Consider the following 22,264-nt stretch of genomic DNA (forward strand, 5'->3'; position numbering starts at 1 on the left):
GTTTGAAGATCAGTTGTTGTGTTTCAATTGAAGATCAGCTTGCCTTCAACTCATCCACCCACTCGAGTGTTGGAAAGGAAATCATAGCCACTATTTCTTCCATAGTCACCTTCCCTTCCATCTATCTAGATAAGGCATTTACCACTTTATTCTCCTTGCCTTTTTTATAGGCAATCATGAAATGATAGCCCATAAGTTTACTCAACCATTTTTGCTGAGCTTCCGTGCCCACCCTTTATTCTGACAGGAATTTGAGAGCTTGCTGGTTTGTTTTCACTATAAAGGGTCTTCCCAACAAATAAGGCCTCCATTTTTGTACTGCTATGACCAGAGCAAATAATTCCTTTTCGTAAGTCGAAAGGGAAAGAACCCTCCCCTTTAATGCCTTGCTCAAGTACACTATGGGGTGTTACAACTGCCCCAGTCCCTTCCCACTCCCATCACACTCCACTGTAAAGGGCTGGGAGAAATCAGGTAGTCAAAGTATTGGGGGCTGTGTTACAGCTTGCTTTAAATCTTGGAAAGCCTTTTGAGCTGCCGGAGTCCAGTCAAAGGAATTCTTCCCCAACAACTATGTAAAGGGGGCTGCAATGGCTCCATAATGCCTAATGAACTTGCGGTAATAACCTGTTAAGCCTATGAAACCTCTTAGGGACTTGACATTCTTCAGTTTAGGCCATTCTAACATGGCTTGTATTTTTGAGAAATCTGCTTTTACTCCTTCAGCCGTGATAACATGGCCCAAGTAGTCAACTTCCAGCAGGCACTCCAAACCTACACTTTGAGAACTTAGCAAACAATTTATGTTATTGCAAAATCTTCAGTTCCTTTTTCACATGAGCCAAATGCGCAGTCCAGCAGCCACTACATATCAGTATGTCATAAATAAATAAAAAATAAAAATAAAAGTAAAAAACCAAAACAAACTTCCTTAGGATGGGTTGGAAGATTTCATTTATTAGCTCTTGGAATGTCAATGGAGCATTTGTTAGGCCAAAAGGCATCACGAGGAATTCGTAATGACCCTCTTGAGTCCTAAAAGCCATTTTAGGGATATCTTCCTCCGCCACCTCTATTTGATGATATCCAGATCTTAGTTCCAGCTTCGAGAATACCATAGCCCCATGCAATTCATCTAATAACTCATCTATCATGGGTATAGAAAACTTATCTTTCACAATTTCCTTGTTTAATGCTCGGTATTCGACAAATAGGCGCCAACTTCTATTGGCTTTGCGAACATGCAATACTAGTAATGAGAAGAGGTTGTAAATATGCCTTATAACTCTTGTTTGTAGTAGCTTGGATATAATTTTTTCAATTTCATTCTTTTGGTAGTGAGGGTAGAGGTAAGGTCTGGTGGAAATTGGTGGGGTTCCCTCTTTAAAGATTATTTTGTGGTCTTTACTACATGGAGGGGGTAGGCCTTGTGGTGTGTCAAAAACTTGTTTGAATGGGTTAGGATGGTTTTAATGTCGGGGTGGGCTCTTTGGAACTCGGTTTTGAGGTTCAAATCAGCACCTTGCACTACTTGCAACTGTATCCATAAACCTTGGCCATGGTTTATAGAGTGGAGTATAGTTTTACTACCACCCTCTAATGTCAACCCTCCTAGCTTTAAACCTCTCAAGAGTACCCTTTCATTAGCCCCTTCAAACTCCATTGTCAGTTTTGCAAAATCCCATATGATGGGACCAAGTGTTTTCAACCAAGCCACTCCCAAAACAATATCACAACCATACAATTTAGGCAAATAAAAAGAAGTGGTAATAAGTGTAGCTTGCAATTTGAAGGTTATTTCCCTACACTAGCCTTCTCCTTGGATGACCTCTCTGTTTACAATCTTCACCGAAACTGGCTTTGTAGATAGCACAGATAGGTTAGCCTTCTTGGATATCCAAGAATCCATAAAGTTGCTTGTGCTACCTAAATCTATCAATACAACTACTGTTTCCCCCCTTAGACTACCAGGAGTCTTTGGGAGGTTGGGGTTCCACTTATTGCACTCAAAGAGATTTTTGCCTCATCATATTTTAAGGTTGGTTGTTTTAGTTGAAATATTGCATATTTAAATCTATAAAGTTGAAATATTTTATATATTTTAATTGCTTCGTGATATTATTATTTGTTTTAGATGAAAAAATAGTTAATAGGTATAAATTTGAGTTGTGATTTAAATTGGTGAATATCATGGTTTATACTTCAATTTATAACCTCTGATTTAATTGAGCAATATTTCTTCACATGAACAATGTTTTTGTTGATATTTTATTTTTACTTTTTAATTTATTTTTAGTTTTCTATTTTTCTGGTGTGTTGTTTCTTTTCCTTATTTTTATTTTTTCTTTGATTTTATAGTTTTGAATTCCAGTCTTTGGATAAAATGCACGTAGTTTTAGCACATGACCGGTTGGATTTTGGGCAGGAAGTCAAAGGGGAACCACATGCAAACTTTGGGACCCACTTATTATTTTATGGAAGCACAAGCACACACACGGCAACTTTGAAAACATGCAGAGCTTTTCAACCCAAGCACATAGGACGAGGCTTTTTGTCTGGAACGTATAAACAAGGAACCTCACACAAGCAAAGCAGCAGTCTTTTGGGAGTCAGACGGATGAAAGGGGAGAGTTATATAGGGGCTTTCCACACGTAGAAATGTTGGGAAGTGCATACACACACATGGCAATTGCATTTCAACCATCAAGCACGTGAAAAATGTACTTGCAGCGCATGTTTTGACCATCATGCAACACATAAACCAGAAATGTTTTGAGGGAAATCAGCTTGGGATCGACGTGAGATGCAGCAGGCTTTGAAACGAAAAAAGAAAAGGCTAACATTTTAATGTGCCGAGGATAGACCTACATAGACAGCATTTTTGGGGAGTGATCAATGGAGAAACATAGGAAAGACGGGGTGGACTTCACAGAAAAAAGGGGCAGAAATTATTTTGTGAGAAAAAGGATAGTTGGAACTGAAAATGGGGGACGGAGGCATGAACAAAAAAGAGGACTTAGTGAATGGAGTGGAGCTAGTTTATAGGCTTTGTTTTTAGAGAAGAAAACAGGGCTGCACTTTTGATGAAGAGGAGTTGGGGGACGCTCTGTTCTTGCTTGGTGACAGCATTTTGTGAGAGATTTTTATTTTATGTTTTTCATTGAGAGTGAGAAACAGCAGGGCTGCTATACTTTTTCCTGGCCAAGCGATAGAGACGCTAAGATGTTACTGCAACTGGTGAGCAGGAGAGACTAGAGAGAGAAAACAAAGGGGTGGAGAGTTATGGACTGGTTATGGGAGTTGAAACGTAAATGAAAAAATAAAAAAAGGAAGGCAATGACTCGGAAGAAAAATAAAGACTCCCATTCATTTTCCCTTTCGTCCGAGTTTGAAGCTTATGGGAGGTTCAGGCTTCCGTTTGAAGCTTGGAACGCAGCAATGAGAGAAAGAGAGGCGGGGTGCTTTTTTGGTTGTATTTTCTCCACTTTTGTTCTATGCATTATGTTGTTTTCTAGTGTTTGATTGGTGTGTTTTATTTTAGTTTTTTTTTTTTATGGAGAATATTTTTGTGATTTTCATAACTCTTGTGATGAACATAGTTAGCTAAATTCTCATACTAAGGTTAGAGGTGAAATTTATTGATTTAAACATTCTTTTTAGATTAATGTAGAATTCATTTTGTGAGCTTAATCGATTGACAGATTTTATTATTGGATATTTTGATTGTCTATATATTTATCTTGATTTATTGTGATTTCAAATACAGTGAATGCTTGAAAAAATTCCTATTATATTCAAATGAGTTTATTAATGTTATAATCATCAATCGTTTATACTTAATTATTAGTGATTATTTTTCTTGACCTTAAATGTTAAATCTTCCAATTAAACAGAATCATTATTCGAGTTTAATTGAAATATATCGATCGGAAATAATATTCTAAATTATTAGACAGATCCTCGAAACCTTAGTCGTTCTCCATATCAACTTATTTTATCATTTTAGTTTTATTCTGTTACTTTAAAAATCGTCATCTTAGTAATTTTTTCTTCCATTTGATTGCACGTTCTTTTTAGTAATTTCTTTTTAGTGTTTGAGTTTATTTTCCTTATCATATAAGTCAATCCCTATGGTTTTGACCCTGTTAGGTACTACAATATCTGTATACTTGTAGGTAAAACTACACTAAATTTTTGGTTCACTAATTTGAGTCAAAGTTTAGGCGCAACATTGGTTTTGGCTCCTCATTTTCCCTTTCACACTCTGTATCTTCTCCTTGGCCAGCTTCAACAAATTCCTCTACCGTTTGCAATAGGTAAACCTTTGGAGATTTACACTAATGCGTGGGGCTCCATTTCTCTTTACAATGATAGCAAAGTCCCTTACGATATTCCTCATCCATTGTAGTGGAGAATAGTTTTTTGTTAGGCGGCACATACTTCACCATTTTATTGCTTCTGCTTGTTTCACTATATTGTCCCATGGCATTGGAACCAGTTCCCCATGAAGAAAATGGCTTGTCTATGTGGGGTTTAATGTATCACTTTTCTGAAGAGAGCATGTATTCTTCCTATATTTTTGCTAATCCAAATTCAGCACTCAAGTTAATAGGATTTAGCATTTTAATAGGTAAGCAGATTTTATCGTTCAGCCCATTTAGGAAATGATTGAGCTGAAATATTGCATATTTTATATATTTAGAATCAATATATTTTATTTATTTTATTATATTATTATTGGTTTTAGATATGAAAAATAGTTAAGATTCATAAATTTAAGTTGTGATTTAAATTGGTTAATAGCATGATTTATATTTAATTTTATAACTTGTGATTTAATTAGACCATATATTTTTTTTTCACATGCATAATACATATTTTTTATTTTATTCTCCATTTTCATTTTTTCTGATTTCTATTTTTTTATGTAAATAGATGAAACGTGTGGGTTGAAAAATATAAAAGTAAAAGAAAAAATTGGCTGGCAGAAAGAAAACGGCATCTCATTTTTGAACGGGTTAAAGGAGTTGGTGTCTTTTGGTTTTACGCTCCATGCAGGCCCGAGTCTTTTGGGTTTTACGGAAGCAACTTACGCGAGTTTTTCTATAAAAAAACGCATGCATGCAAGAGGTCTTTGGTTTATTATTAGACGCACGGGACCTGAATTCTAATTCCTTTTTTTTTGGTTTAGAAGGCACGCCGCACGGGACAAAAAGGGGAAATTCTTTTCGCTTTAAAGTAGAAGGCACGCTGCACGGATTGGGGAGATTATTCGTATTGGGTCTTTGACGCACGAAGGCAAGATATATATATATATATATATATAGAAAAATTTTATGTACAGTCATTTTTACGGACTTCTTTGTGCACTCCAGTGATATGATTGGTTGTGTATTAAAAAAAAATTAATCCAGCCAATCATATCAGTAGAGTGCACAGAGAGTGCGCAAAAATAACTGTACGTAGCATTACTCATATATATATATATATTTTCTTCTTTGGTTCTTGACACTCCAGTGCCGCCCTTGAAGAATTCCTCTGGGTCCAACATCCTCCTTTAGCTCCACTGCTTTCCATTTCTATCTTTATTTATTTAACTTCTTATTTTTATTTTTTTATTTTTATTTAATTTCAATTTAAAGTTTATAGTATATTTTTTTATATTTTTAAGTTAAAATCATTTGATTTTGGATATTTTCTTTTCAATATGTTTAAGTTTGATGTTATTATTTTTCTTTTTTTTTTTAAGCTTTTATTTAGCAGTAATTACAATTGTTATAGATTGATTTTGAGAATTTGTGATTTGAACCCTAGAATCTTGAAATAAGACATATGTAGGCTGGACATCTCAAGTCAAATTATTCTAGACTAATCCTTATGACTAAAAAAATAAGTCATTTTAATTAAATAAACAAATCTAAAGCCTTCAATAACGATAGGCCCAGACCATGTCTTCCATAACTTGTTGTATCACATGAATAAAATTGAATTTTTTTCCTTTAAACCCATCTTAAATGTTAGGCTTTTATTAGACACATCCCAAGTGGATTGTACTAATTTTTGCATTGATTCCTTACTCTTTCTAGCTCTTGATCCTGTAATTGCCCTATCTGAAATTTGTAAAGGATCTCTAAGGCTTGGTCCACTTTAGGGCCTATCACTTTTCAATTTTCAATTCGTATTTTGTCAATTACTTTTTAATCTAGTTTAATTCTTGCTTTGTTTTATTACTCTCTTAGTTCTATTGCATTTTAGTTTGATTAAATATTAATTAGGATTTAAATAATTTCAATTTTATTATTTAATTTTTAGATTAATGAAGATTGTTTAGCTTAGTTGATTCCTTAGTTGTTAATTTAAATTTGTTAGTCTTTTACATTTCATTTCGACTATCAAAAATTCAAAAATATGAACCTAATTTATGACTAGTTCATTTGTTATTTTTGTTGTACTCTTCTATTCAATGTATATACCACCACTTTTATTTGTGAAATTTTTCACCATTTTATACAAGTTTGAATTTAAACAACTTTCTCCGATGAGACGATCTAGGAATTTTATTCCTGATTATTACACAACATCCTCCTACAATTGGGATAGCCTTTGTGCTAATCATTTTTTAGTGAGTCAAGAAACAACTTAACTTATGGTGATCCGATAGACCCCTTAAGTGATTACACAATGATTCAAACTAAGAGGAAGAGGTTGAGACCGTGGTTGTTTATTTGAGGCAAGTAAGAGCTTCCATTGGATCATCGTAAGCCGATGGTCCAAAACATAATAGTAAGGCTCTTATAAAAACCTCCCAACCAGTGAATTATCCCGACTCTAAAGTCTCTTCGTACCATACTAATGCTTCTCCTTCCATGTGGTAAGAGGCTATTAAAAGCCTCTGGGCTAGGTTTGTTTGGTGAATCTCAAAATATGGTGTTGCCTTAAAATATCCACCTTGTTGGATTATCCCCATCAAAGTGAGGGAAATCAATTCAAACACCGCTCTATTAAAAACTCCTCTATCATGCATTTGGTCACCCTCAAAACCCACTTGGAGGTCTCCATTCATATTGTTATTTTGATTAGCCATGAAAGTTCTCATCATATTAGTAAACTGGTCTAACGTGTTAGTCACTATTTTCAAGTTGTCTTCAAGGAAGTCTACTTGCCTTTGGAGTCCATCTTGCTGCTATATGGAACGTGTACCTTCAGCCATTAGGATTGGTGGCTCTGGATACCAAATGTTAGCTGCTGGAATGAAGATGAGGCTATTCTCGAATGGTGGTAAGAGAGAAAAAGATGGATTTAGAGAAAATGCAATATAATGAAGGAAAATGTGCTATTGTCATAAACTGTCATAAGTTCACAGAGTCACTAAAGTTCTTCGAGGGACTCAAAAGCTCCTGAGAGAGTTCAAAATACAAATATGACAAAAACTACACTCCCACTCCCTTGACCTTCTTCTTATTCCACTACTTTGACATTGCATAACTATACGATGCAAGACAAATGACAGTGCATAACGGACGAAAACACAACACAACGTTTCAGGACTTGAAACTGTGTGTTTTACATTGACAGAACTTAAAAAAAGGATAGAAACATAAATGACACATAAAGCAATAAAAGATAGATAAAAAAAACACCACATTGAGAGGCTGCAGTAAATAATCCTTCCAGTGGCGTCGTTTAGGACGGCCATCGTATGCACCGTTTAGAGTTCCTCTCTCAAGTGTAGGGAACCCTAACAGAGATGAGATGAATTGAGATAAAAGTTAAAAATTGAATAAAATGTTATTAGAATATACTTTTTGAATATTATTTTTATTTTGGGATTTGAAAAGGTAGATTTGTTTATTTTATTTTGTGTGAGAATTTGAAAAAAATTATAATGATTAGATGCGATATGAATGATTGTGAAAACAAATGAAGTCTAAAAACCAACAGAAACATTCATAGAGGTGCACCACCCTTAAACTACCTTCAAGCGTCCAACCAAGTACACTTAAAATATCGGCAAATACGCTTAATATGGTGGAATTCTAAAGGAATGCCACATTAATTCTCGTATAGGATCAACCCCATCAACCACACCTTCAACTTTGTCACTTCTATCAATATCTACACTATCCCCAATATCGTCACCAGGCTTTTTAAGGGCTGGTTTCTTACGAGCTTGGTTACATGCTCACATGAACTCAACTAAAACAGCAAGATATCGATTGCATGACATATGAGACCGAGTTCACCTTCATATTTTGCACGGAATGTTTTCTTGTAAATTATGTCCAATACCAAGTTAAAAAATGAGTTATCCTTTAAGAATGTTTGGGAAATGAGATGAAATAAAAAAAATTATAAATGATAGTAAAATAGTTTGTGAGTAGTAGTGAAATTATTTGAGTTACGATATTTTATGAAAATTTGAAAAATGAGAGATAAAAAGTTGAAAAAAAATATTATAAAGTTAAAATATTGTTAGAATATAATTTTTTAATATAATTTTTATTTTAAGATTTGAAAAAATTAAATTATTTTTTGTATTTTATTTAAAAGTTTAAAAAAATTATTATGATTAAATAAAAAAAATTAAAAATTTAAATTTAAAAAATATATATTTGATTGATATTTAAACGTTGAGATATGATGGAAGGTATTAGACTAGATGAAACTATCTAATTATCTAAGCGATCCCAAAGATCTCCGCAATTGTGCGGCAGAGTGCTTAAAAGCACGCTTAACCATAAAGCCCAAGAGTCGTGCTGTGGCCCGAAAAAATGTCCCGATAAGGTTAAATGCCTTTTTTTCATATATATTTTTATATTCTTAAACATTTAATAAAAATTTACAATATTATTGCAAAATACCTAATAAAAAGAGAGAGAGAGAAAAAAAATGCTTGTGATCCGAAATGGGACCCAAGCATTTCTCAAACCCCAAAGGTTAAGCACTTCGCTTTTAGTTAAGGAAGCGCATGTTGAAATCAGCAATTTAAGCGCGCGTTTGGTGGTGAGATTTGAATGCATAAATCACGCTTAATTTGTTACCTTTTAATGGGGGAAAAAACATGTTTTTTTATTTGTTTATTTTTCAGTCCTTAAAACCGTGACTTTATAGCTAGGCACCAAAAGAAATGAATATTATAACACGGGTTAATAAAATATAGAATAATCCTAGGGATCACATTAGGACTCCCAGTTTTTTTTTTTTTATTCCTTTTTCTTAGTGATTAAGAAAAAAATGTTTTATATTATTGTGAATTTTTTTATTTTATAAATATATAAAAGTATTAAAAAATTATGTTAAAAAAAACAAAAAAAAATATTTTTTAAGCCTAGCGGGCAGGCGCTCTTAGCAGGAGCTCTTAGTGGTGGCTCTAGCAGGCATATCCCTAAAAAATAGGGATGCAGAATCACCCCCCCATCCCGTTTTATTTTGTTTGAAACTAGATCCTGGTTTGTGACGGGGTATCCATAACTGAATCTTTTTTTTATTTTTTTTTATTTTTTTAAGTATGGTATAAATTGTCTCGAATAGCACTATTAGATATATAAATCTTTCATTGATATAATACTACCGAATTCTTTGAGCTTCAGGTAGGCTTGGAGTTGGGATAAAGAAATGCAAAATGTTATCTCACTTTCTACCGTCCAAACTAAACCCAACCTAATAGTAATGTCAAAATGTGATCAAGATACAATGGCACCATTTGCAATAATAGCAAGAAGCATTTGGCACAGGAGGAATCGGTTTATTTTTTAAAACTCTTTTACTCACCCTAATGCATTGGCCAAGATAGTAAGGAAATCTCTTGAAGAATTTAAAGTTGCACAAGAAAAACCAACAACATGATTGAAGGACATCAATGATGATTAACAGATGACAATCTCCACTTTCAATGATTATCAAAATTAACTAGGATGCAAGTCTAATTGAAGGAAGAGGAAGAGTAGGCTTTGGTCTAGTGGCAAGGGATCATGAAGGCAAAGTATTGGCTACCAAAAAATTCTCAAGACCGAGTTTAATGGATCCTCTACTTACTGAAGGACTAGGTGCTTTATATGCTGCAGATATGACCAATGAACTGGAATATAGATCTATCATAATAGAGAGAGAGTTTCTAATAATTTTAAAGGAATTAGAAGGACAATTAGCTAGATGGGATAGAGTGAGAATTATCGTTAGTGATACCCAAACAGGGCATTCATCTTTAGCTAGTTGGAGGGTCTCACAAGTCAAAAGATTAGGCAAAGTGTATGCCCATAATCTTGCCAAAGATGCAATATCAATTCCAAATGATGTAGTTGATCTGCTTGTTTGTTTAGACAACTTGTCACATGAAACTCCTTGCTAAGTTTTAATGATAGTTGAAGTTAAAAAAAAAAAAAAAAAACTAAGCCCAACCTTATTGGATAACCACCTACCTCAATTGACCGAGCTAATTCGTCTCGAGGAAGAATATAAGAGCCACTTGCACTACAGGCTTAAGTTTGAGAGTTTATACTTTCATGAAAAAATGAAAAGGAAATGAATGGATTGGAATTAATGGAATGAGTATATTGAATGGAAATGACAATAATGAAATGAATAAAATCTTTCTTTTTAAAAACTGTAAAAAGTGTTAAAATTATTAATTTTTTTTAAATCTGGATAATTTAAACTTGATATCATAATTTAAAAAAAAATGCTATAAAAATATATTTTAAAGTTTAAACAGTTTTTTTTGTTAAAAAAAAAGTATTAATAAATTCAGATTAAATCCAGTTACAATCCGGACATTTAAATCTGGTTATAATCTAGATATTTAGATTTATAGTTAAAAAAGGGAAAAAAAATTCAGATATATCTAGATTAAATCCGGTTATCTGCCTAAATTATTTTTGGATTAAACCGAGCAAATAACTGCCTAAGTTATGGCATGATATCCAGATCCGGTTGTACACTCCTAATAAAATAAATTGGATGATTATATACCCTATGATTGCGTTGTATGAGAGTATTTTTTAGTATTCTCCAATATTCTTTGTGTTATTTTGGGCTTTGACTTTAAATGTTAAATTGAGATAAGTAAGAAATCATTTGAATTTAAATGTTTCATAGAATTTTAAAAAATGAGAGGAAAAAAAATTAAATAAAAATATTATAAAGTTAGAATATTATTAGAATATAATTTTTTAATATTATTTTTGTTTTCAAACTAAAAAAATTGAATTATGCTATGTTTTTTTGAAAGGTTTAGAAAAGCTATAATAATTAGATAATGATTAGATAAAAAGTTAAATATTTAAAATAAAAAAAACTATTTATATTTGTATGGTGTTTGAATATTAAGATGAGACTAGATAAAACGAAATGAACAATACTCCTTCGGCCACTTTCCCCTTTTTGGGTAAGTAATGGCAACTCTCCTGCTTTCATTGAGTATCAGCTTTACTTCCGAATGACTTCAAGTGGCACATGTAATGGAATAATTAAAATTACACGATCAGTTAGATGTTGACAACATGCGGTGATAAGAAAGTACAACAAATGGGGTTTTGTACGTTGGAACAGAACGAATTTATGTACAAAATGCACAAGTGATGGTTAGAAGAATTCCATTATATATCTACAAAAACTCCCATTGCCAATAGACCTTCTCTACAATCCCTCCACCACTTTGAACAGCAAGGTGAAGCGTTTCAGACACAGGAGGAACTCCCCAAAGTAATGGCACTGCAACTGTCATTGTTAGCTTCTCGTGCAAACCACCTTTGCTTGCCTTCTCGGCAGCAACAACCTGAACATTACATGATGTTTTCTTGAGACAACAACTAATCCATCATATTCAGAACATAATTTTTGACATACTTTAGGGAGTAATCTGATGTGCAAATTTTATAAAAGCGTAGCTCTCTGTCAAACATGTAATGGAAAATTTAAAACAAAAATACATGGCCCAGAGGCCAGAAAATTTGAGATCCACCATTTTATAGCTAGTGTAGCCATTCAATTTCACCTGAACATCATCTTTGGCAACAAATTTCAAGCACTTTCGTTAAATACATAAATTTGTTGGAACTTGAAAGTGCAGAGATATATTGAAGTCTGAGAGAGTCAAAATCTATTATCAAACGTTTGGGAAACTTATTAAAGAAACAAACCCAACCTGTCAAAACGAGGCCAAAATCCTAATACCATCAATGAATGGAATAAGCCTGTTTCTCAAAAGCAAACAAACAAGAAAAGAAAGCCAATGCAACTTCAATTCTTGATTGGAAAAGTGGTCCAACTAAAACTGCAATGGTCAACATCACAACAGTCCAACTGAATCCTCATTCTTGACTAGGTTATGTTTGGAAAGTATAACGACCCATTTGGATGATGAGATGGTTTCATCTCATCTTATCTCAGAATCCAAATACATCTCAAACACAAATACTTATCAGTTTCAAATACTAATCAAACACATATACTAATTATCTTTCCCAAATTTCCAAAAAATTAAAAAAAAAAAAAGAAAAGAAAAAACAATTCAACTATTTTAAATCCCAAAACAAAAATAATATTTTAACAATGTTTTAACTATAATATTTTTTTTTCAATTTTTTCTCTCATTTCCCAAAATCCCATAAAACGTCTTAACTCAAACCACTTCACTACTATCACAAATTATTTCACTACTATTTACAGATTTCTCATCCCATCACACATCATCTCAACATTCAAACGAGTCCTAAAACTTTAAATCACATAAAAAATACACTGAGAATTCAAACATGAACCCAAGCATGCAAAATTGGTGAGACCATTGAATCATAAACCATGCAACTGTCATGAGCCTAAAACATCTCTAGAATCACTTTGGTAAAAGCTGAAGCCCACTGATGTGCATTGGGCAGCAAAACTCAAGTATAACTGGAACAATTGAATGAAAAATAAATTTTCCTTGAATATACTAACTGCGAGTGTGCACATGCACACACAGGAAATATGACATACCTCCCCACCATGCTCTAAGACAGTGTCCTCAACAACATCACTTAGCATCTCAATGGAACGGCAAAACCCAAAAATACAAAGTCTTCTCCCCATATCAAGTCCCTGAATTAATATTTATAAGCAATAAGACAGAATATCTACAAACAATTGATGACAGGTCAAAGAAAAGTGAAGAGGCTTCATACATTTGTTGCTGCAATATCAAAGAGTGCACCCAGACATAGACCTTGATTTGGATCCATGTAATCCCTCTCTTGAAACCTTTGAATCTTTTGAGCAGCCTTTGGTCTTCCTTGCTTCTTCTGTGTCACTTTTTGTTAGCTGATTTGATAACAGATTGAAAACTAAAATGGGAATTGCATGATACTCATACAGAACGAAATATACGCATCAAAGCAACATTTGTCAGGATTAAATATCATATTGGTAGGGGTTTTGTTCTAAGATGCAATTTAAACAACAGGGAAGTTAGGGGAACCAAATATCTATACAAATGCATGTCAAGATACCTTGTGAACTCATAACAGTGTAGTGGCTATTATCAAGTAAAGAACCAATCACCAAAGCACCAACGTAATTTTTTTTTTTTGAAAAAAAAAAAAAATGGTAACTTACAAAAATGGTATAATATACAATTGTCTTAATAGAAGTGGCATACATCTGAAGAAGAGACACGTTGAGGGACCATAGAGCCGCCAATCTGAACGAGACCATCAGCAGTGAACAAGGTCACTCTATCCTCAGGGACCCACTGAATTTCTGTAACAGAAGAATTCTGAGCGATCAATTTCTAGGAGTTGGGAAATTCAAAGGGCAGAGATATTTCTCTGTATCCTAACGTGTCAATGTATGCAGTATCAGCTAGCATTGTAGCAAGCCAGGAAGCATGAGAGTGCAATGCAGCAAATATTTCCCTCGAACTGCCTGGCTCAATCCGTTAATTGAGCCACCTACAGCCCCATATTTGCTGATTACGGGTGCACACTTTCTTCAGTTGTAAAAAGATAAAAAAGAATTGGAACCGGCGTGAGACACCCAGGATTGGAATTAGGCCAAATTCATGACATGCGGAGTATGGAAAACTCGACACAATGGAATGGGAAACTTAGCACCTAATAACTCATTGACGACTCAGACACGTAGAACTCCTATTTCTCCATCGATTTTCTACATATTCTTCGCAATCAAACGAACCGGAAACAATCTTAAAGTAGAATGCACAAATCGAAATTTCTCTACCGTACCCAAAACTAATTGACCAAAAGAAATTGCTAAGGCAATGATTAAGAAATAAACTTGATTAACCATTACAGATTGCTAAGGTTATGATTAAGAAATATTAAGTTTAGTTCCTGATCTAATAGCTGGACTGATTCGAGGATTGGGATCATATCATCTGATGCCGCAATAAACCGAAAACATCATAAATATTAGAGATACGGAACAAACAAAGAGTCTAAATACATAATTCAAAAAGATATATACCGTAATATGAATATGAGAGAAATTGAATTACCGCAATCACCGTCGTCCCAAGGAAAGAAGCCGAAAGAGTTTTGGGCAAAGAAGTTTCCGGAATCGGAAGCCTTGGCCGAGAAACGGAGACGAGAAGGACGAGGATTAGAAGTTGAGGATTTTGGGGAGGAAGAAAATGCGGAGAGGATGGAAGTAGATTCCCTGGAGCGAGAAAACAATGGGAGCGGAGAGAAGGGAGAAAAACGCAGAGAGGAAGTTTCCGCCATGAGAGAGAGAGACAGATTCCGTCGGTAGAGAGAGCGCGAGGAATCTGGGAAGGAAAAGTAAAGAAGAATGGAAGATTGTTCGACGCCACATGTAGAGGATGACACGTGGCAGGACACGACATTGTATTACCCGTAGGGTGCTTTGGAACCGTGCCTGAAACGTCTGGCCCTTGCGCACGCTTACCTTACAAGTAACTAATTTGTCAAGTCTAATGCACGGTATTATTAGAATTTTATTTTTTTAATATTATTTTTATTTTAAAATTTAAAAAAATTAAATTGAAATTTTAAAAAAATTAAAAAGTTTAGTATATTTTGTATAAAAATTAAAAAAATAATAATAAAATTAAATGAAATTAAATACAATAATTTTCAAATCCAAACAAGAGCTAATTTGTCAAGTCTTATACACATTGTTATTTTCTTATTATCGTTACATCTTTTAAAATTTGATATTAAATAATTTATTATTTATTTTTTGATAATTAAATGTTATATAAAGAGATAGTAAAAAAATAATTAAAAAATATAGATAGACAACTTTAGTTCATACCCATTTAGTAATCTGTAATTCTCGTTGCTCATTTACCATTATATATATATATATTTTTTGAAAGAAAACCTCTGTATTTCATTATCAGACTACAACCAATACATTGTTTATCTTTGCCCAGACAAGATGCAATGCAGAGTGGGACTTCCTCAATCCAAACATTTTCCTCTTCTAATCTCAAAGCTTCATTTGCTAAAGTATGAGCCACATTATTCTTTTTCCTATATACAAATTATATAGCCCAATTTGGTCTGTTTGATAGAACAGACCATATATCTTTAACTATAGACCCACCATAGGACAAATTTGCCTCATTACTTAAAACTGCCAATACAACAGCCTTAGCATCCCCTTCGAAAATGGCCTTCTGAATATTAAGGTCATTACTAAGCTCCAAAGCCTTCTAGAGTGCGTATCCTTCTGCTACTGATGGGTTATGCACATATTGCCTTTGATCACATACAGCCACTAGAGCCTCACCCTCTTCATCTTTGATCATAATTCCCACTCTCATTCTTTTCCTCCTGATATCAAGTGAAGCATCCCAATTCACCTTTACAAAACCATTCGCTAGTTTTACCTCCCTGTCTCCATCTTAGGTCCTCTTTTTCTAGCATCAAGCTCAACTCTTCTTTTACTCTCTTGATCTCAATAACATTGTATCTACCTTCTGTAGCTTGCAATCTTTGCAAAAGATTTGTTTTCTCTTCTATCTCATTTTTTCCTCCCTTCCTAAGCTACTTATTCCACTTTTGTAGAACTTCTTTGCTTCTGTTTAGTAACTCCACCATCTTGCTAGACTGATTCCTTTCAAGCACTTCTTGCTTCCATGCTTTCTTTAAGATAAGTTCACACTCCTCCTCCAAAGCCCAGTTGGCTTCATATTTAAAAGCTTTTCTAATGTCCCCTTCCAACACCTTGTACTTTTTTAAATGGACTAGCAAAGGCTTATGATCAGATGTACTGGCCACCATCACTTCCACCCATGCTTCCTTATAAAATTCTATCAAAACAGGATTGGCAACAACCCTGTCTAATCTTTCCTTGGTGAAAGTTTCATGTCCATGCAAATTGCTCCATGTATACTTGTCACCCTGCCACCCTAAGTCATAAAGATTCCCTTCATGAAAAACTTCCATGAATAATTCCATTTGCCCTTTAGGTCTTGCTCTGCCCCCAAGCTTCTCATCATTAACTAGGATTTCATTAAAATCTCTCACTATGCACCACCCATCATGCTCCTGAGGCTTAAAGGATTTCATCAAGTCCCAAGTGGCCTTCCTCTTAGTAGTTTCAGGATGCCCATATAAGCAAGTAATCAACCATTTCTTTTCCACTTCTCCATCTTTAACCCAAGTATTAATGTGCCTTTGAGAGAAATTTACAACCTCAATTCCCACATTAGCATCCCATAATGGAATCATTCCACCCCCTTTCCCAACTGAGTCCACAATAAAACAGCCCTCACAATGCAACCTCCTCTTCAAACCTTCGAATCTCTTACTTCTAAGCTTAGTTTCCATAATGAAAACCAAATTGAATTTATTCTTCTCTGCTATATTGCAGAGATCTTGAACTGTCTGAGGGTTCCCCAACCCTCGGCAGTTCCAACTTAAGATTTTCATAGTGTTTGGCGGGGCTAAAACTCAGCCTCCGCCACTACATCTATAATTGTTTCTCCCTCTGTCCCACTGCTCCATTTCCCTCCCTTTCCAACCTTACCAACCCCACATTCACCATCATCATCCCCTTCACTCCTTTTCTTAGCCACGAGGGAGTTGACTGACCCCTCCTTTAATTCTTTTTTTCTAGCTCTCATTTTCTAGGCTCCTTGTTTTACAACCTGCATAGCTTCCTCACTGCTCACCCTCACTTTTGGAACCACATTAGAACCAACATTTCTAACAGTATTACCAGAACCCTCATCAATTACGCGCAAACCTGCCTCCTCTCTTAACTCCACTTCAAACAAACCCCCCTCTCCTTTCCTTTCTATAGAATTTCCATGCCCCTCACACCCACTCACTTCCACACAATTCTCTTGTAGAATATTATCCCTCCACTTCCATTTATGGACATTTCATCTACTGAACCCTCCCATTTACTTCCTTCCCCACCCCTTAGTTTTGGACCCTCACTCACCTTACTCCCCCTTGCATCCTCCACTTCATTTTCCTTTCTGCTCCCCCCATCTTGTGTGAGGCTAACCCCCCATCTTCCTCCAATTGTTTGCCTCATCTTCCCTTTTAGGAAAGCTACTATAAGTCTTGGATCTTATACCCTAAGTAGCCCTCATCCATATTCCATATTGATCTTCCTTCCCGTCTGACTCTCCCAATATACCAGAGCAGCCCTTCACTCCATGGACAGCACACCCACATGAGAAACATATACGCGGCATCTTCTCATAACTAAAAAGAATCCATATACTCTCTACCTTCACATTTATTGTTCTTCCTCGTGCTAAGGGTTGTGTCAAATCCATATAAATCTGAACTCTAAAAAAGCTACCCCATCCACTCCCATCCTCGTGTACGTCTACTTCTTCTACCCTTCTCATCGTACCTCCAATCTGTACACCTCGTTCTTTTGTCATACAAGATAAAGGCAGATTGTGCATCCATACCCATAAACACTCGTAGTCAAAATTCACACGATGCAGAGGTGTATATCCCTCAAATTCTTTTAACACAAACAGTTGGTTATCAAAGAGCCAGGGTCGCCCATTCCATACCTTCTGCATATCTGCTTGATTCTCAAAGACTATAGCATAGACATTTCGGCTTACCTCTGTAAACTAGGCTACCTTGCTTATCCTCCATATCTTGGCCATCGTAGACCCCAGAACCTCTTTGCTTATGGCTCTCATCGAGAACACTTTACCCACCAAACTTCTCGATGCTTTATTCTTCAGAATCATCCTCATCAATGACTATATTAGAAGTTTCCCCCTCTAGCAACCTGAGACTCTTCCATCTTTCTTCTACATCATCCATCCTTACTCGTGACAGCACCTTCCACTTCCCCTCCTCCTCTAGAACCTCTTTCAACCATCTACCTTCCTCTTGCCTGACGCCTTGGACCACCTTGGGAATATTCCTCAATGCCTTTCGGCCACCACAGAATCTGTTATAATTGTCATCACGTGCCTCTGCACACTCTCACTCCACCCCTTTTTTTAGAGAGAAAAAAGATAGAAGACTTCAATAATTGGCATCAATGTCTGGTGTTTGACATACATACCATTATATTTATTTGGATCGTGAGATGATATGAAATAATTTTTAATGAAAGTTAAAAATTGAATAAAATATTGTTAGAATATTATTATTGTTTTAAAATTTGAAAAAGTTGAATTAACATTTAAAAAATTTGAATTGTTTATTATATTTTATACGAAAATTTAAAAAGTTTAAAATGATAAGATGAGATGAAAGTATTTCTCAATTTAAACAGTTTTTAAATTCTTTTGTGATAGGCTAGAGTGTGATCTCTTTGCAAAATAGAGCAAACATATCTAATATATACTTATAGCTTTAAATAAATAAGTCTATTCGATATACTTCACTAGATTTCCCTCCAGAATATTAGCTTGGTTAAATTCAAGTTCAATTCAATTAATTTATTAAACAATGCAAATTTAAATACAAAAGTATGATAAATTATTAAATTCTACAACTCGTATAAAACTTTGCTCGACTCTTATAAGTTCGTGTAAAGTCACTAACTTCATATTTATTATTTTATAATATTATTTCCAAATTTATAATGTGATTTTTTTAATGTTTAAAGAAATTAGAGTAAATTGTGTTCATAATATTAAATATATTACTTGAATCATTATCTTGATAAATATAAAATAAGTAATCTATTTTATCAAAATAAGTAATTAATGAACAATGTTACGGGTCGGCAGCGGGCCCTGTGCACTACACTACCCCATTCGCCCCACCCCCACCCATTCAGGGCGAGCGCTTCGTGCTGCTTGTGCGAGAGGCGGGGGGCCCTGTGTGACGCCCCCAAATCTCCACGTACGAACACTGAAAAATCGAGACGTCCGGATGGTGACATCACAGGTCACCACCTTATCGCCAAGTGCCAAGTGTGTGTATAAGCAATAAATGTGCACGAAGAAACACGCAGCGGATAGCAAAGCCATAAACTAAGTACCAGAATTTTCATTGTTTAATACAAAGCTGTTCAAAACATACATATTAAAATATTGCAAACTACAGATATTGTTTTAAAACCAACTACAAAGCATAACTCCAACTCAGAACTCCGGCAGAGCCGCATCCTCAGGCTCAGCCTCCTCCTCCTCCTCGAACTCTGCACCAAAATCTACGGTACCAAAAAATGGTGCAGCAGGTAAGTAAGATCCAAACGCCACTAGATAAAAGCATATTAAAACTCAAACAATATGCATGAAAGGATGCCAATGCACATAACCCGTAAAACCATATTTTTCCACGCATGCCAAAAACCCATTCGGCCCAAAAACATAACCTTTAAAAAAAACCTCTCCATTATCCCTGATAATGGCCTAAATCAATAAACCACCATTTTTCCAGAAAATGGATCACATAGCCTCAAACCAAATCTCGCCATTTTCCCAGAAAATGGCCCGTAACCAAAACCATAAAACCGATCCAATTATTGCATGCACCATGATCTCTCCTAGGGATCATCTGCACACTCTGGCTCCTGTGTCACATCGCAGGTAACGTCTACGCGTGTGACACCTAAATGAGCGATGTCCAGTACTCGCGTCCAGTGCGTCCCTGGACCAGACCATCCTCTAATCCCTGCCACTCTAGGGACCACGGAGTCGACACGACAGCGTTACCGTATCATGCGATCTGGTCATTGCCCAGCGACAACCCAGGGGATGTCACTCAGTATTATCCACTCTCGAGTGACTAGAGGAGCTCCACCGATATAATACCCCATCCCGATTTGGGGTCGTGATACACACGCACCCAAAAATCCATTTACGCCAACAAAACATGATTTTTTCTCAATTAACTAAAATGCAGATGTATGCTTCATGTAATGCACGCCTTAATGCACAAATAACCAACCATTTACAAAACAACCAAATCAAGCAACTCCGTCCTCAATCCATCCGACCCCCGAACTCCTCGGACTCAGTCTAGAATCAACCAACCAACAGTCAAATAATTATTGTAAGAGCATAATATATTTAAATCTAAAAGTAGAGTTTGGAAAATACTTACAGCACTATACGGTATTTTCGAAAGCTTACGGCGTTGCAAACGGTTGAGGAAAAATAACGTAACAGTATATTTTACACTGTGGCCGTGGGTTGTAAATTACCCACTTTCAAACGGGGATAAACCAAGACACGAAATTGATTGGGAATGGTCTAGGGATGTTTATGAAGCTAAAGGAAGTGAGATTTGGCCGAGGGTGGCGGTGGAAACGCCGGTGGAAGTGCAAAAAGGGGCTGAACGGAGTTGAGTTTGTGGGAGTTGCTCCGGCAATGGATCGGGGCCGGAATTGGGTGGGTTAGGATGACAAGAGGTAGGGGAAGAAGTGGTGAAGAGATGGTGGCCGGAGGTGGAGCGACGTCGCCGAAAACGGCAAAAAGTCTTGTGGCTTAGATGGGGCGTATGGGGTTAACGGCGGCTCGGATGAGGTTGGGATTCGGTGGGGTGGTGCGCCTGCCGAAGGGGAACCAAGCGGCAGGGGTGGTGTCGACCACGGCAATCGGATGGCAGTGGGTCAGGGTGGGTCAACGGACGGCGACGGGGAGAGGGAAGAGAAGCAGCGCGCAGGAGGGGAAAGGTAAGAAGAAGAAAAGAAAAAGAAAGAAAGAAGAAAAAGAAGAAAAGGAAAAAGAAAAAAGGAAAAAGGGAAAAAGAAAAAAGGAAAAAGAAAAGATGAGGGAAAGAAATGAGGTCCAGTCCCCACTTCCGGAATAAAAAAAACTGATACGCCGAAAACGATTTTAAAAACATAAAATGACTAAAATAAATTAAACACCACATCAAATAAAATAAAAACCAATTAAAATACAATAATTTAAAATAAAAGAACTACTATATTAATTAAATTAAAAATACCTTCAGTGAAAATACACGCAAAAGCGGGTCATCACATCCTCCTCCCTTTAAAACAAATTTCGTCCTTGAAATTTACAAAATCAATCACCAACTTGAAACAAGCCACATGATTCCACTGAGACCAAGATTAAGAAACGTACCGTCATTACTCAAACAAGTAGGGGTACTGCTCCCTCATGTTAGCTACTCTCTCCCAAGAGAAATCTTGAGCTAACGGATCTCCCCACGCCACCTTAACCAAAGGTATCGTCTTGGACCTCAACTGTTGCTCTTTCGAATCCATAATCTGTGACGGAACAATCTCATAAGTAAGGTCCAGTTGCAACTGAATACTCTCTGGGTCGACAAAGTGCGGCTCTTATTGTCCAAAACTCTTCTTCAAGGATGATACATGGAAGACATCGTGAATATCCCCAAAATATTCTGGCAAAGCAACTCTATAAGCGACAGACTCTACCTTCTCCAAAATCTAAAAAGGGTCGACATACCTCGGATCCAGTTTCCTCCTCTTATCAAAACGCTTAACTCCTTTCATGGGAGAGACTTTGAGATAAACCCAATCACCTTCTTCAAAAGATAACTCTCTCCTACTGGTATCAGTGTAGCTTTTCTGACGAATATGAGCTACCGCCATTTTATCCCTGATGATCCGAACTTGGTTTGCATCTCTTGAATTATTTCGGGCCCAATTATTTTGTTCTCCCTGACTTCATCCCAACACAAGGGCGATCTGCACTTCCTCCCATAAAGAGCTTCATAAGGAGCCATCTGAATGGTCGCATGGAAGCTATTATTATACGCAAATTCTATGAGCGGCAAGTGATTTTCCCAACTCCCTTGAAATTCCATGACACATGCTCGCAACATATCTTCAAGGGTCTGAATGGTGCGCTCTGATTGGCCATCTG

At 35.9% G+C, this 22,264-nt stretch overlaps 4 protein-coding genes across 5 annotated transcripts; all 4 read right to left on the reverse strand.

The window, feature by feature from the left end:
* Positions 1 to 571: 571 nt before the first annotated feature.
* On the reverse strand, positions 572 to 1,663 carry LOC122277006. The gene is made up of 3 exons (XM_043086889.1): positions 1,522 to 1,663; positions 1,025 to 1,249; positions 572 to 774 (listed from the first exon to the last, which is right to left on the reverse strand). Exons 1-3 carry the CDS (start codon positions 1,661 to 1,663, stop codon positions 572 to 574), a joined length of 570 nt encoding a protein of 189 aa, XP_042942823.1.
* Positions 1,664 to 11,435: 9,772 nt separating this feature from the next.
* LOC122277752 lies at positions 11,436 to 14,797 on the reverse strand. 2 transcript variants are annotated; one of them, XM_043087881.1, is made up of 5 exons: positions 14,492 to 14,797; positions 13,634 to 13,734; positions 13,161 to 13,274; positions 12,976 to 13,077; positions 11,436 to 11,773 (listed from the first exon to the last, which is right to left on the reverse strand). In XM_043087881.1, the coding sequence occupies exons 1-5, from the start codon at positions 14,715 to 14,717 to the stop codon at positions 11,603 to 11,605; spliced, it is 714 nt and encodes a 237-aa protein (XP_042943815.1). In that variant the 5' UTR covers positions 14,718 to 14,797; the 3' UTR covers positions 11,436 to 11,602. The 2 variants fall into 2 exon arrangements, with proteins under 2 accessions (XP_042943815.1, XP_042943814.1); XM_043087880.1 differs by having other exon boundaries at positions 13,161 to 13,277; positions 14,492 to 14,796.
* A 1,210-nt stretch (positions 14,798 to 16,007) lies between these two features.
* LOC122277007 lies at positions 16,008 to 16,895 on the reverse strand. Its single transcript, XM_043086890.1, has one exon. It carries the CDS (start codon positions 16,893 to 16,895, stop codon positions 16,008 to 16,010), a length of 888 nt encoding a protein of 295 aa, XP_042942824.1.
* Positions 16,896 to 17,551: 656 nt separating this feature from the next.
* LOC122277008 (uncharacterized protein At4g02000-like) lies at positions 17,552 to 18,013 on the reverse strand. Its single transcript, XM_043086891.1, has one exon. It carries the CDS (start codon positions 18,011 to 18,013, stop codon positions 17,552 to 17,554), a length of 462 nt encoding a protein of 153 aa, XP_042942825.1.
* Between the last annotated feature and the right edge of the window lie 4,251 nt (positions 18,014 to 22,264).

This window comes from Carya illinoinensis, chromosome 9 (assembly GCF_018687715.1).
Source record: "Carya illinoinensis cultivar Pawnee chromosome 9, C.illinoinensisPawnee_v1, whole genome shotgun sequence".
NCBI classification, from domain to species: Eukaryota; Viridiplantae; Streptophyta; class Magnoliopsida; order Fagales; family Juglandaceae; genus Carya; species Carya illinoinensis.

Excerpts from the sequence above, each read along its gene's own strand:
- LOC122277006 (XM_043086889.1), bottom strand. The coding sequence starts at position 1,663 with ATGGAGTTTGAAGGGGCTAATGAAAGGGTACTCTTGAGAGGTTTAAAG. Across the intron at positions 1,250-1,521 it reads ACAGTTGCAAGTAGTGCAAG|TATTGCATGTTCGCAAAGCC; the intron begins GTGCTGATTTGA and ends TCTCATTACTAG. Across the intron at positions 775-1,024 it reads GGCTTTTAGGACTCAAGAGG|GTTTGGAGTGCCTGCTGGAA; the intron begins GTCATTACGAAT and ends CTCAAAGTGTAG.
- LOC122277007 (XM_043086890.1), bottom strand. The coding sequence starts at position 16,895 with ATGAAAATCTTAAGTTGGAACTGCCGAGGGTTGGGGAACCCTCAGACA.
- LOC122277752 (XM_043087880.1), bottom strand. The coding sequence starts at position 14,717 with ATGGCGGAAACTTCCTCTCTGCGTTTTTCTCCCTTCTCTCCGCTCCCA. Across the intron at positions 13,735-14,491 it reads TTGGGACGACGGTGATTGCG|AAATTCAGTGGGTCCCTGAG; the intron begins GTAATTCAATTT and ends CTTCTGTTACAG. Across the intron at positions 13,078-13,160 it reads TTGATATTGCAGCAACAAAT|GGACTTGATATGGGGAGAAG; the intron begins GTATGAAGCCTC and ends ATATTAATTCAG.
- LOC122277008 (XM_043086891.1), bottom strand. The coding sequence starts at position 18,013 with ATGCAGAAGGTATGGAATGGGCGACCCTGGCTCTTTGATAACCAACTG.